The sequence below is a fragment of the Simochromis diagramma genome, unplaced genomic scaffold, assembly GCF_900408965.1.
Source record: "Simochromis diagramma unplaced genomic scaffold, fSimDia1.1 OVJJ01000387.1, whole genome shotgun sequence".
NCBI classification, from domain to species: domain Eukaryota; kingdom Metazoa; phylum Chordata; class Actinopteri; order Cichliformes; family Cichlidae; genus Simochromis; species Simochromis diagramma.
Genome location: NW_024387152.1, coordinates 1,236,630 through 1,250,258, shown reverse-complemented (window position 1 = coordinate 1,250,258; position 13,629 = coordinate 1,236,630). Strand labels below are relative to the sequence as shown.

At 42.6% G+C, this 13,629-nt stretch overlaps 1 protein-coding gene across 12 annotated transcripts in view; it reads right to left on the bottom strand.

Moving 5' to 3' along the window:
• The window catches only part of LOC120743986 (neuron navigator 1-like), an 80,833-nt gene that overhangs the window by 36,717 nt on the left and 30,487 nt on the right, over positions 1-13,629 (bottom strand). For all 12 annotated transcript variants that reach the window (XM_040048062.1, XM_040048061.1, XM_040048065.1 and 9 more), the window contains 2 exons: positions 13,177-13,279; positions 11,375-11,701 (listed from right to left, as the gene is read on the bottom strand). In XM_040048062.1, coding sequence (XP_039903996.1) covers positions 11,375-11,701; positions 13,177-13,279 — 430 coding nt within the window. The remainder of the gene's footprint in view (positions 1-11,374; positions 11,702-13,176; positions 13,280-13,629) is intronic.

The following is a 13,629-nucleotide window of genomic DNA, read 5'->3' as shown; positions in this document are numbered from 1 at the left end:
CACACACACACACACTCCCCCTCATGGAGGGAGGGAGGCACGGAAGGCAGGCAACACACCCAATTCCTCCTCCTCCGGCCCGTTTCACTGATCGCGACCAGCTGCGCGTTTTCCAAAAAAGCGCAGAGGTTTAAACACGCACTGAGCCGTGGGACAACCACGGAGCCATCAAATTCTCCGAAGCCACACGTCGAAGACGTTTCCACACTCTTCAAAACTCTAATCGGCGCACAATACACAAACCCCTGACTCCGGTCTAGCAGCAAGTCTCTGCTCCACTGAACTGAATTTGTTTTCGTCTTCTAACAGCAAATGTCAGTGGAAAAAGTCTTTACCTTCAGTACCGGTGACACAAAATAAAAATTTCCACTACACTGCACTGAGCTGCTGGACTCTCTAACAGTATTTACCAGATTTCTTCCCAGCTGAAAGCACATGGTCTTATGCTTTGGGGTATGATTTTGTAGGCTACTTCCAATGAAAACCCCAGAATTGTATTTTAAATCCTGATGCACTAATGTAGGATTGACTTAGTACCTCTTGGCAACCCACTTAGCTGTAACACAAATATTTTATTGATGCGTTATAGAACATCAGTTGCCTGGGGTATGTGTGTCTTCTACAGCAGAGTTTGGTTTGACAGCTCTTTGGCTTTCTTTATTTCTTCTTCTTTTTTTGCTCTTTACATGATCAAAAAGACACTTTCTGGCTCTGAGGCCAAAGACTCCATGTTTCTATTGTAGCACTGTGTGTTTTTGCTATTGGAGACTTTCAGAGCAATAGACTTGTATTGTGTATCCACTCCCCTCACAACATCCAGTGGTGTTTAAACACTTTAAGTACTGAGTGGACCCCAGTGAATAGATCTGTCTGTCTGCTGTTCAATAAGTGAAAGAAGGGCAAAAAGGAGAGAGACAGTCAGAGGAGGGGGAAATGAAGGCAATTAACAGTGTCATTTCAGTAAAATCAGGACACTGAAAATGTGTGAGAGGCAAAGAAAGAAAGGCGAGAGTCAGAAATAAAGAGGAAAATCCCAACACAGGGATAAAGACAGAGCGGGAGAAAGCAAGAGCTCATTAACACCCTGTTTTTAAGTGCAGCAGGAACAACGACAGGATTCTTCAGGGCCCTGCTCGCCCGTCCCATGCAGGGCCAGGTGGGCACACAGCGCTGGTGTGTGTTGCAGAATGTGACTGGCACATTGGCATGCTGGACCGCAGGTGTGTGAAGCCGCTGCCATCGTCGTTGCCTAGCGTTACTAATATAGAGAAAGGAAAACAGTTGCTATGTGCGCACACACGCACACACACAAAAGCACAACACTACTCCCACATTCAGCATTAGCTTTTATTTATGTCAGCTCTCAGAAGGGTTACTTGGACAGCTCTCAGTGTCCGTCTGGCCAGCTTTTACTCCAACCACTGACTCATGTCCAGACATGCCCTCTGTCTCCCCCTGTGTTTATTTGCCTTTACTCATCAAAGACAGTCACTCTGTCTCTTTTTTCCTTTTTTTTTCTTACTGCTACCCCCCTTTCACCCACCACCTAAGAGCACAGTGCTTGTTTTCAAGTTTTCAAGACCCTGTGTGTCTGTGTTGGTGCAGGAAAACCTGTGTAATTAGGTAGTGATGCAACTATGTAATGACAGTGTACAGACAGGGTCATCCATACGACCCTGGGAACTGGTCACTCCCCTCCTGATGAAAGAGACAACAGACCTGGGAAAACTCATCCCCCTTATCAGCGCAGGAACACACACGGACACGGTGTGTATCCATGTGCTGGGCTGTTGTATGTTTCCATGTGGAAACAGACAACTCTTGCTAAGCAATGTAATGAATATAAACACACTTTTTAAATCCCTCACAGACTTTGATCATACTGAAAAACTAAGTTTTCTTATATTACACAGAGCTTTCTCTATTACCTTGTTTCAGTTTCAGTTGTCTGCTTTCTCACTCCTGCCTGGCTTTATGTTTCTCTTCCTGTCTGCACTCAAAAACACATCTATATGTAATTATTTCCTAGCCAGCTTTCTTTTAAATGCTGAGTGTCATTTTAAATATCTCTAGCATGCGTTTAAGGAATTTAACAGCACTGAGTTGTTCTCAGTGAACTTCTTACAATGAACTAAGAGGCCTAAAGCCCCTTTCAAGCATCACATACAGTAGACTGTCTCCATCATCCCTTAAACGTGACTTCCTGCTCTTATTTAGACACGGGGCACATTTACACCTACAGTGATGGAGAGGTCCATTGTATGGTCGTGATTTTTGGCATATGCACAAAATACTGGTTGTACTTGTGGCATTGTTGCCTCCACTGATGATTAACCATGTATTTGAATGTTTCGTTTCTCCCATTTTTACTAAGAGTGGTGATTTTTTGTGATTTTTTGTGTGTTTATGCTGCATGTCTGGCGTATAACGTTAAGTACAGCTGCCTGTTGCCACCCCATGCACGTAAGCTTACATGCTCAAAATGCGCCGTACGGCAAATTGGCAAAAGATTTGTTGAGATTAAAGAAAGATGGAAGAGACACAGAGTGCAACTGTAAGCCTGCGCATGCCTCGCTACTAAGGTAATGCATGCAGTACAGACTGGTACCGCGATGAAAGTGATGTAAAAAGTTTCGAGATCTGACCTAGCAAGACTGTTGTAGCAACTCTTCCTGGAAAGTAACCAGGATGCTCACTGGGACCTGACAGACAAGCTCAGACAGCGTTTGATGTGAAGTGGGAAACCTTCAGTTTGAAATACAATCTCACCACGACGTCCATGAGCAGCGGTTTAAGAGCTTTTGATTTTTAAACTCTTTTATAAACAATACAACAATACACGAAGTTTGTTGACTGTGAGATATTTAAAAATGACTCTGAAATCTGAAATGTGATATTTGAACTGGTCTCTGAAACATTTAGTTTGTACTGAGACTGCGTGCTACTTTGTGTGGATGTAGCTTAAGAGTGGTGCAGCATTCCTGCAGTCTGCAGTGTTTTCCAACATGGTCATAGACTAAGTCCTATATACCATTTATATTTAGACATATTAGACAAATTAATAACCAATACTTTTTATACCAACCTGCAAATAGTCTGTAAACTGGTTAGAACTCCATTGTGATGCACTCACAGTTACCACAGAGTGCATTTCTTGTGCTTAACTTTTGGACCTTCCATGTCAAAGAACCTCATTAGGCACCTGCTTGGAGAGGATGCTATTCCTGACTTCAAAGATGCTTTCCCTCTTAAGAGACAAAAAAAAAGAAAAAAGAAAACGAGGTGGGGAAGAAAAAAAAAATCCAAAAGAATTCAAACGCAGCTCGAAACATTTGTGCAGCCAGTTTAGCCCGAGCCTGCTAATGAGGGTATGTTCAGTACCAGGAGAAGTGGTGCGTGCTTGAAAAGAGATTAAGACACGGTGTAATGAAGTGAACAGGAAGGGAAAATGATGGCAGGAGGGCAAAAAGAAAAGTGTGTGACTAACGTGGAAACAGCCCCAGAGAATAACACGGTAGGAGTCAATGGGAGGGAAGCAAGGCTAATTCTTATGCGCATTACCAACCCCCGTCACACCCTGCTGTTACACTTCCAAGACTTGGCTTTACTGCATATATCGCAAGTATGCGTGTGAGAGTGAGACTGCACTTGTAGCGCAGGTCTGAGACCGAAAAGCTCTCAATAAGCTTAACCGTGCATTTTCATTTACCCCCAATAGATGAACCCAGCGTGCTCTTTACAGGCTCTGTGGATGTAAAGGGAGGACATGAATGAGTTAGATAAAGGTTAGCAAGAGGGTGTGTGTGTGGATGGAGGGGATTGGGGGGCTTACTGTGGGAACCAATCTTCTCAGGAATGAACCTGACAATTTCCTCAAACATTTTTTATTTTAAATAACAGAAACCACTCATTTGGAAGTTACGAAAGGGGAACAACATTTCACAACAAGCTGTTTAAAGTTTCCGATGTCTCATGTTTATTACTGCGATTCCAGATTTAATGAAAGTGAATGGATTTTTTTCCATATGCTGCTTACAGCATTAAAAAAACCAACAAGTTTCAAGCAAAAACAAAATTCTGCTGTTATTTCTGTTTCCATAAACAGTATCCTTGTCACTTCCTTCTTACTGTGATGTTCCACAGAATATACCACCAACAGCTGAGGGCAAAATGGAAACAGCAGCAGGAAAAACAGAAAGTCTACAGGACCAGCTATACTAACTATAAGCTTAACTGGCAAGACTCTGCATAGCAGACAAAAGTGGCCGATCAGCTGCTGTTCATCCTAAAAATCAGTTTACATGTTCCTGTTGAACTCGTCACAAGACTTCAGAAAAAGAAAAGACACAAGAAACATCTGCTAGTTATTATTGTGATAATACAAAGAAAAATGATTCTGAATAATTACTGCTGGTCACTTAACACGACATTTCAATGCAGTGAGCACCATCGTCTCCAATGTGTTGGGGTTGAGCAATATGTTTTCTTTTAAAATTGTTGCCAAAAAGTCCGATATATTGGCGGGTTAAGTGGTTTAAAGTCGGCTGCTGTTGTTTTAGTATCATGTTCACTGTTTTCAGGTCACTTGCCTCTTTTCATCTCTTCTGTAGGCCGAGTGTGACTACGTCATAAGAAAAAAAAGTGAATTTCAAACACCTCCAGGAAGAGTGGGGTTCATCTCTTTCCTTAAAGGAAATGGAGTGGAATTGGTCAATGGGTGAAGCCGTGACACTTTGACCTCTGTAAGTTAAGAAGCCGAATGACTCGCGCACAAACTGTTCTCGTCATTCGCTTATACTGTTGTCATGGTAATGCATCCCTCTGAACTATGCGGGGGTCCTGCACACTCACACAGACCCCCTTATCCTTGCAGTCTGCTGACCAAGTCCTTCACTCCTCTTTTGCTTTTCTGAACCCTGCCATAAGAGGAAGCCAAGGATTAGGAGGGACTTTGCCATCGCATCTCCATAGGGGTTTACCAAGCCTCAGCGTGGGGGGGGTCCAGGCAACAGTAGCTCTGACAGTGGTTTTTGGAGTTTGCTTGGGTGGAGGGTCGAAAAAGGGAAGTTTCACAGCATGGCTGAAAACTATCTAGATGCACCTTGTTTTTTCTTTGAGTCACTGACTTTCCCAAAGTTTTTTTTCTCTCAGGGAGAACGTGAGAATAATCTGTCTGGGCGATGTAAGAGTAGCTCCCAAGATCCGATCCAGAACATGTGCTTGTTGCTCAACAGTATGTTTCACAATAATGAAATGGCAAGTAGTCAAACTAAACATATCCATAGAGACCAGCAGGAGTCCAGCCTAGCTGAACATTAATACCAGCATATGTGTGTAATTGTACGTGGATATGAGTAAATGTGTGAGAACAGAAAAGGTGAAAGTGGTGGAAAAAAAAAGGGTCAAAGCAAATACTTTGAGCACCGGTTAAACTGAACTGAGAGAAATGTTCATTCATTCAGTTTGTGCTTTGTTTGTTTAGTCTTAAAGGAAACAATGTCGCATAATGCAGGGCAATAAAAAGGTTAATGATAAAACTGTGAGGCTCACACAGCCTCAGCAAACACACAAGAGTACAACAAAAGTTAAGGGCATTGTTTGCATCGAAATAGGAGGAGTCAGGGGGGTTTCTAGGCCTGCAAATCCCTCATGAAGCCCCATATGTTACTCTCCGCTAATTCTTTTAATGTGTTTGCGGGTTGGTGTCTGTCTCTTTCTATGTGTGCATATGATTAGATGTGTGGGTGGATGCTTATCTGTCCCATATTAACAGACAAACAGATTAATGTCATTATTGTTTGTCAGCAACCTCCCGCTGTTAGAGCTGGAGGTGGTTACATCACCCCTTAGAAAAATAGTCCGGCAGATGCACAATGCAGCTAAATGCAAATTCAGCTAGATGTGAGTTAAATCTGATTATCCTGTACAGTAAAGTGCGGCTGTTGTGGTTAGAAATCTCCGTACGACTCAAAATGGCTGCGATTAATTAATAAATGGTGTTTTTGGCCGTCTCTGTGTGTGTTCTCCGTGGGAGTTCTCGCTAGTGTTTGGCCGCACGTGCTGGAACAAAAGAAAGTCCTCTCCATAATGACAGAAAAAGTAATTGATTACACGCCACGCTGAGCAAACAGAGCCAAAGGAGCATGGCACAGAGGCAGAGAGGCCGAGAGAGAAGTAGGTGGTGCAAGACAGAGCGCCCCGCCAACCTCCTCAGACACACCTCAATCTGCCTCTCATCAACTTTTCATGTGAATCTGCCTCCGACACACAACACCATACTAAAGTATAGGTGCACAAATACACACATCTGTGCGCTGTAACGTTCTCATACTGTATGAGATACACATCTTATTGGTGTTATGGACAGATATGGGCAAATAGAAGACAGCATTTACTGATCTGCAGGCGATATTTGTCAATTCTGTGACGACTAAATGTTCATAAAATATGCAAACAGGCTTCGATTTCTTTGTTTCTCTGAAAAAAAAACCCAGTCTGGTTTTTTCTTTTACAAAACAGACTGAAACATTTCCTGCTGGCATCAGCTGTCGGTCAAAATGTCCGTCAGCATCAGCCTAAATATGTTGCATCCCCAGTTCCTAATTCCTTAGCCAATAATTTATGTAAACTATGAAAAGCAAACAGGCAGCAAAAATCGTGGGAGACACTTCCAACATTTCCAACAAGCATCAAGTCGACATTCAGAATTTCTTGACACTTTCACTATCGACTCACGGCTGTTCAGCTTAAAGTCCTTCAGTCTTAAGTTTTCACACATACTTCAGCACAATTAACAGAAGATCAACAAGTAATTATAATATTATATTTATGCAAACGTGACTTAACTTCACTGCGATAAACACTACAACTGCATCATCTTTAAAACTCAAGAGAAGGCCTCAAAACTTGCCTTAAAAGCCATTCAGGTCTCTTTTCTTTAGATTCTTCTGACCATACATGCGTCTCACCTTTAACATCCTAACACGGGAGAGATGTGAACACAACTGTGCTCATGCTCAGAAGGGAAAAACCCCTCAAAAAACCATTGAATTTAATGTGTTTTCTCCACGTTTCTCCCACTATATTTCATTTTAATCACAGCTGAAGTTATAACAACATTTAGAGTGGAGCAGAGTGCTGTGCTGATTTTGGGAGGGGTCTGTAATTGGACCTCAATGTGAGTCACAGTGTAAAAGTTCGGGGTCTCAGCAATAAGGAAGACCTACATGGCTGAGAGTGAATTAGTAACCAGGTCAAAACCAGATGCAAGAAAAAGAATTCATGAATCAAAAGGTTCAGGATGTGTCCATCTTCATGCTAATACATGTATATGTGACACGTACTTGTTTTTGGCCAGTAGATGGAGTTGGTGACCAACAAATTTAAGCTGCAATAACATTCATACCCACTCAAAGTACACATGTAGAGGAGTTTGGAGTACATCCCAGTAACACAGGAGATAAGGATCAGAGGCAATGATAAGGTCTATTGAATTACACTAAATTAATAATGCTTTAGATTTAACTTTACCTCTAAAGTGTCTGTGAGGCCAAACATTTAGTCGCCGTCACAAGGCTAAAGTAACCAGTGATGATCTCAAAGCCTATTCCAGGCCTCGCTGGTTTTCAAAACACATTACTTCTCTATTAAAACATTCCTGTTTGTGTTTCACTTCTCTGTAGCTGAAGTGACAGAGAAGCCAGCTCACTGCTGTTGCTTTAGAAAGCACGTGGCGCTAAATCAAAGCACTTATAGCAGCGCACTCAGACAGAAACGCTTCAGGGAGCTTAGAGTGCGTGCGTTTGTGTGCGTCTGTCCTGCTCCACGATGTTTTCATAATTCAGACATTTAGTGCACTGAGCCAGCCTGTCTCGCGGTGTAACCATGGAGACTATGCGATGGGAGGTCGCTTCCACCCAGAAGCTAAAGTGTCTGCACCCAGCAGGGTGGAAAACAGCGCACACTCAACCAGTTGTTAACACGTGAATTTGAACATGTAGGCCAATTATCACCACAATTAACGCTGTCCATCACAACAATGTGATGCTCAGACACAGGCCCGCTCATTACAGTCACACTGGTCATGCACGTTTAGTCGCATGCACACACAAACTAGAGCTAGTCTGAGCACAATATCTTAGCTCCAGCTCAAATATTTTCAAATACTTAGTACAGAATCGACCCCATTGCTCTTTGTGGCGTTGGTGCCTCTCTGCACACCGGACTGTTTGCACTTTGATGAATATGTAATGATATTTTTTTATGCCTTTAAATGGCAACTTACCTTTGAATATAAAATCTATGAGAGCAGAAAACAAAAAGCTGTTTTTCCTTTAATTTAAAAATGACACAAACTCTCAAGTTTATATTATTGTCCAACTGTATTTTTACTTAAATGGATTAAAGTAAAAATCAAATAACGAATGCTTCCCGTGGCTGTATATATGCAAACATGCTATTGATCTGCATTATTTGCACAAGCATTTTCGTTTATATTTGTGCAGGTTACACAAAGTAAATCACTGCAACAATTAAACAAATCTGAATGACGCGTACATGAGTGGGAGTCCAGGGGAAATACTGGGAGGGGGACTTGGCTCCAGATGTAAGTAGAGGCCCAGGCTTGAAAAGCACAGGAAACAGATAACTGAGTGACGGGATCATGACTCAGCGTGTGTGCGTGAGTACACGGGGTCCGTGCTCAGCCACGTATAGTCACGGTAAACTTAGTATGTGCACGTGACTCATGTGAGCCATGATGAGTCCAGCAGTGAGTCACATGGTCATCTGTACATGTTTAAGGACAAAAATGAGAACGTTGTGAAAGAATTTTGTTTCCTTCTGTTTCACTTTCATTTTAAAGAACAAAGAGATGAGAAATACAAAATCCAAACAATGCATAATGCATAAGGGTAAATCCTGTGTATTATATACAGGAGGAGATATGTAGTGCGACCTCTGTATGACAGGGTGGTGTCTGCATGTATAATGGATAAGTATCTGTAATAACTTATGGGCTAAGAGGGAGAAATGGAGCACTGGGGCTCTCAAAGCTCAAAGGGTGGAGGGACCAGCACAGAACAAGACAATTCTGCCCTCTAGTGGTAAAATATATATATTAGGTGTGTAGTTTGAAACCGCAGCAAGCAAACACCTGTTTATTACACAGGTTACAGTATAACGGAGCATTAGGCACGACCAGACAAGACTTCTTGGGTCATGTAAAAGTTATTTGAAAAAAAAGAAGATAAAGATGAACATTTCAGGGCTTCATCCCCTCTGTAGGACTCGGTAATACCACTGGGTGTTTATTTATGCAGTTATAGAAGCACACATTTAAACATGGTCACCAGGACACAATACATGTACAGAATCGCACACAGAAAAACTGCTGAAACGTTTTGATAACTTTTGTTTTAAGAAGCTTTTTTCTTTAAGTTTGACTCTTACCAACATCCATCGGATTCCAATTCAGGACAATACAAATTAACCAACCGTAAAAAATAAAATAAAGATTAGTTAATCTCCAGAACCGAAATCTCACAAATCTTAATCTACATTTGGACAATAAGTTAGAGCCTATGTGTCAGCACTACCTTTACCCCCTTGCTAGAAACCAGTGTTTAGCCCAGCTTTAAAGTTTAGAGGATCAACCCTGAATCATTACTATTGTATTTCTGTCTTTCACAGTTCTATGTTAAACAGAAGGCACAAACAAAAAGGCTGTTTTTCCCTTTATGTTTGCCTCAGTATGAGTTTGTGAGCCTACTCTGTCACCGCTGTCACCTCTGTTTCTCAATCTTTTTCCTTTAGTCTGCCAACTATTGTTGCTCCTCTTTTAGCCTCCTAACACAAAACACAACATAAACCTGTACAACCACTAATCAGCCATGACCAGATCCCCAGTAACGCAATAAAGGGATGTGAACTGTGTCGCAACTGATTTCCTGGTGACTGGGGGTGCATTTTTGCAGTTACTATGGAGATGTCAAAGTGTGGCCAGGACAAGCTCTTTTTAAAAAAAAAAAAGGTTTCGTTGGACAAGCTCTGCAGGTCACACCCACACTGCCAGACTCACAGTTTATAAGATAATGTGTTTTTGTTCACGGTGCTTAGAGCTGGCCAGTGAAATGCGACGCCGCGTCTACAGTTGAGCTAAAACTGTTGTGTCATATCTGCTCGTAGTGGGGCAAGAGCTGCAAGTTGTCCAAAACTAACCGAGAAAGTCCAGAGAACACAGCTTAGGTCATTCTTTAGCAAATCCTCGAAACTTAATTTCTTCTGTTGGTGAATTGTTGGGCGTCTTGTAATTCTGCACGACTGGTAATGGCGTCACCAGGTAACGATCGGTAAAAATTTGAGCATAAAGAGCAGCTGCCAGGATGGTCACTCCTATGACCCGTCCATCTAATTCGAAGAACTACTCGAGTTCATGGAGGAACAACACGCAATCTTGTCGGTAATTATATCAGCGCAAAAATCCGAAAGCACTCTCATTAACCTCGAGCTGACTGGGATTATTTCACTCTGGTCTAATTGTCTGGCTGATAACAAACGAACATAGCGACCCTCCTCTTATAAACTGCTCAGTATTTGCTGCCACAGAAACACGGGGAACAGCCAGCTGTGGTCTCTAAGGGGTTTTGTCTCACATCATAAATACTCTTGTTTTTGTCGAGCTCAATTAGAAAAGAGAAACAACGTTTCGACTGCGTGGACCTCCCCGGGTTAAAGCTGCTACACGACACAACAAACATGCTGATTAACAGTTCTGGAGCTCATGTTTTGTTCTATGATGTGACCTCACCACAAAATTTAATCATTTGTTCCAAGAAATCCATGGCTACTTCAAAACAAAAACTATTCTGACCATGACGAGCTCTGGCTGCGCTCTCATTGGCTAGGCAGGTTTAGTGACCAGTTTTCCAAAGACATTTGCATTCCAGCTTTGCCAGCAGGTTCTGGTGAGCCAGCGTCGTTAAGGGTCCTGCACATGGAAACCTGCTGGTGAAGCCAGTGGGCCTGCAGCTGAATGACAGGATGATCTCTGTGAGGGGCTCCATAATGCTGACATCATTTTCGGACTTTGCCTCAGGGCTGCTTTCTGACTATAGCAGAGCCAACTGCACGAGGGGGGCTACAGCTGACAATGTCATGGCAGGCATTATGACAGAGGGCTTGTGATTCATTGCAGATGGGCTCATCAAGACTTTGTTGTGCTGGCAAACCACTAACTCCACTTCTGTCTGTGGCTCTAGGATTGTAACAACTGGCAGGTGGCAGGATTCACCTCACAAGAAATGGTAAGACCATTAATGTGGCCTGTTTTCTTAGTTAGCTTTCCATGTGCTGTCCAGATAAAAGAATAACTTACCCATTGCCCAGATCATCAATATCATCATCTTCGTCATCATCTTCATTTGGGCTCTTCCCGCCGAGGTCACTGTCGCTGAGGTAATCTCCCTTCAGGAGGGTCGGGTTGGAGTCGTCCAGGGATTCGATAAGGTGGATACGAGATGCGTGGCTGATCCTGAGGGGCACTTCTGAGTGGGCGTTACCCGTGGACGGAGCATCACCAGCTTGGAGACGAGGGCTAGCTTGACCCTGACGCCATGACAGCGGAGAGGAACGATTTGACAGACTGGAAACTGAGAAGGCAGCGGCTTCATCGCTGTCGTAGCACATAGTCCCCTCTGCACAGCTGTGGAAAGACAAACAAAAAGACAGTTTTTAGGTGATGAAAATAATTATTCACAGCTACATTTTTAACAGACAGGAAATGAATATCTGTGTTTCATTTCCTCTTCGATTTCAATCACTCTCTCCCCAGCCTGTATCCTCCTCTCTCAGTGGAACATCACGATTTAAAAAGCATGCACGAGCTGAGATGTGCATGTTTGCATATATGTACACATGCAAGCTATATGTGAGTTGCATGTGTTTCACATTCCTTTGTGTTGCTCTATGCTCCACATAAATACGTGCCTACTTTATGCTGGCATATATTTGTATAAATGTGTACAAAGTGCATAAACGTCCTGTTCCAAGCCAGCGCAGCACATCGACGCTTAGTGTCTGCAGTGACAGTGATGAGAATTAGCATATTAAAAGTTGCTAGCGCTCAAACTGTGTGGCAGCACATGCATTTGCTTGCTACATTAAAATTAATCCTCTCTGCATGATACAGAACAAAGCGGAACCAGCCAATAATAAAGACAGTTTTAAAAGTGCTAATGTTACACAGGCAGAAAGGAAGTGGAGCCGTGCCCACACAGATTTTCACAGGCTTTCTGTTTGTTATGTTTATTCAGTATATCAAGTAAAATATGTGTAAAGAAAACAATTTGCTTGCTCACTAATCCACTTGTTTTATTCATATAAATGTTCCCTCCTAAGTACCCTTTATTCACCGGATATGCGACATCACGCTCACACGTGAATCTTCCATTTTTGGGATAACAGGGAGAGATTCAACGTTATTACCGTGAAATAAAAATATGAATGGCAAAGGAAATGTATTCCAGCAGGGAAGCATCTGCTGATTTACTCTTCATGAAGGGAGACTCCCACTGAGGGACACAGATAGGACACATAGCAGGAGACTCATGGACAGGCGGACGGAAGCACTCAAGGACAAAGTGCGGGGATATAGTGAACTCAACTAGAACCCAGCCCAGGAAACAGAGGAAGCACCGGTGCAATTAATCAGCGCATCACTGCACGTCTTCTTGTGTGTGTAGATGTGAGTCGTGAGTGTGCATTGGAAGGGTTTGCTTTGAAGCCAGCTTTGAGCTAATCCTGCTTCTCTCCCATTTCAACCAACTCAAAGAGAGCAAAGAGGAGGTGGGAAATTACACACTAACTTACTCACAATACCGATCTTGATCTCAGAGCCTTCATGCAACCAGCTCCCCCCAAAACACGGCCGACAAAGTCACTAACAACCCGCCCATCCTACCTGTTACTATTTTTTACTCTGACCTGCTTTTTTTCTTTTCCTTTGCTTTGGAAACTGGTTTGTCTGCATGCAGTTTGTTCCAAATTAATACTTTTCTCAGTAATCAAAAATGATGTTGTTACTTCACCTGCACAATGAGCCTTTTCCCGGCATCTGTGCTACTATCAGTTATTTTCAGTTCATGTGTAGAGAGGAGAAACAACCCTGACACTGCTGACCTGTGGCTGAGCTGCACGCCTCTCAGGCTGGTCATGGTTTCCTCCAGGTTCTGTCGAAGGTCCAGAACATTCTGCACCGTCCTTTTCCTCTGGGACTCTGGGTCTGCAGGGGGTACACACACGTGAGTGATCTTAACCACAAAAAAATGTCATGCTGCAACTTAAAAATGTCCATGTGCGTTTGAACAGGAGCTTAATGAATACAGATGCACAATAAAATATTAATTGAAACCCAATCAGTGAAGTTTTTCTATATTAGAAATGCTTGCAGTGGAACGCATAGGTTAATAATCATTCAATGTTCAATTCATCCACCCAGTGGCAATATCTAGGATTGCATGTAATAATGAAAACAAAGCCAGAAAAAACTCTACAACTATGGACTTAAATGGTGAAACTAGAAGGACTCCCAGATAAGAGAATGCAGAGTAAGCAGGTTTATTATCCCCAGAT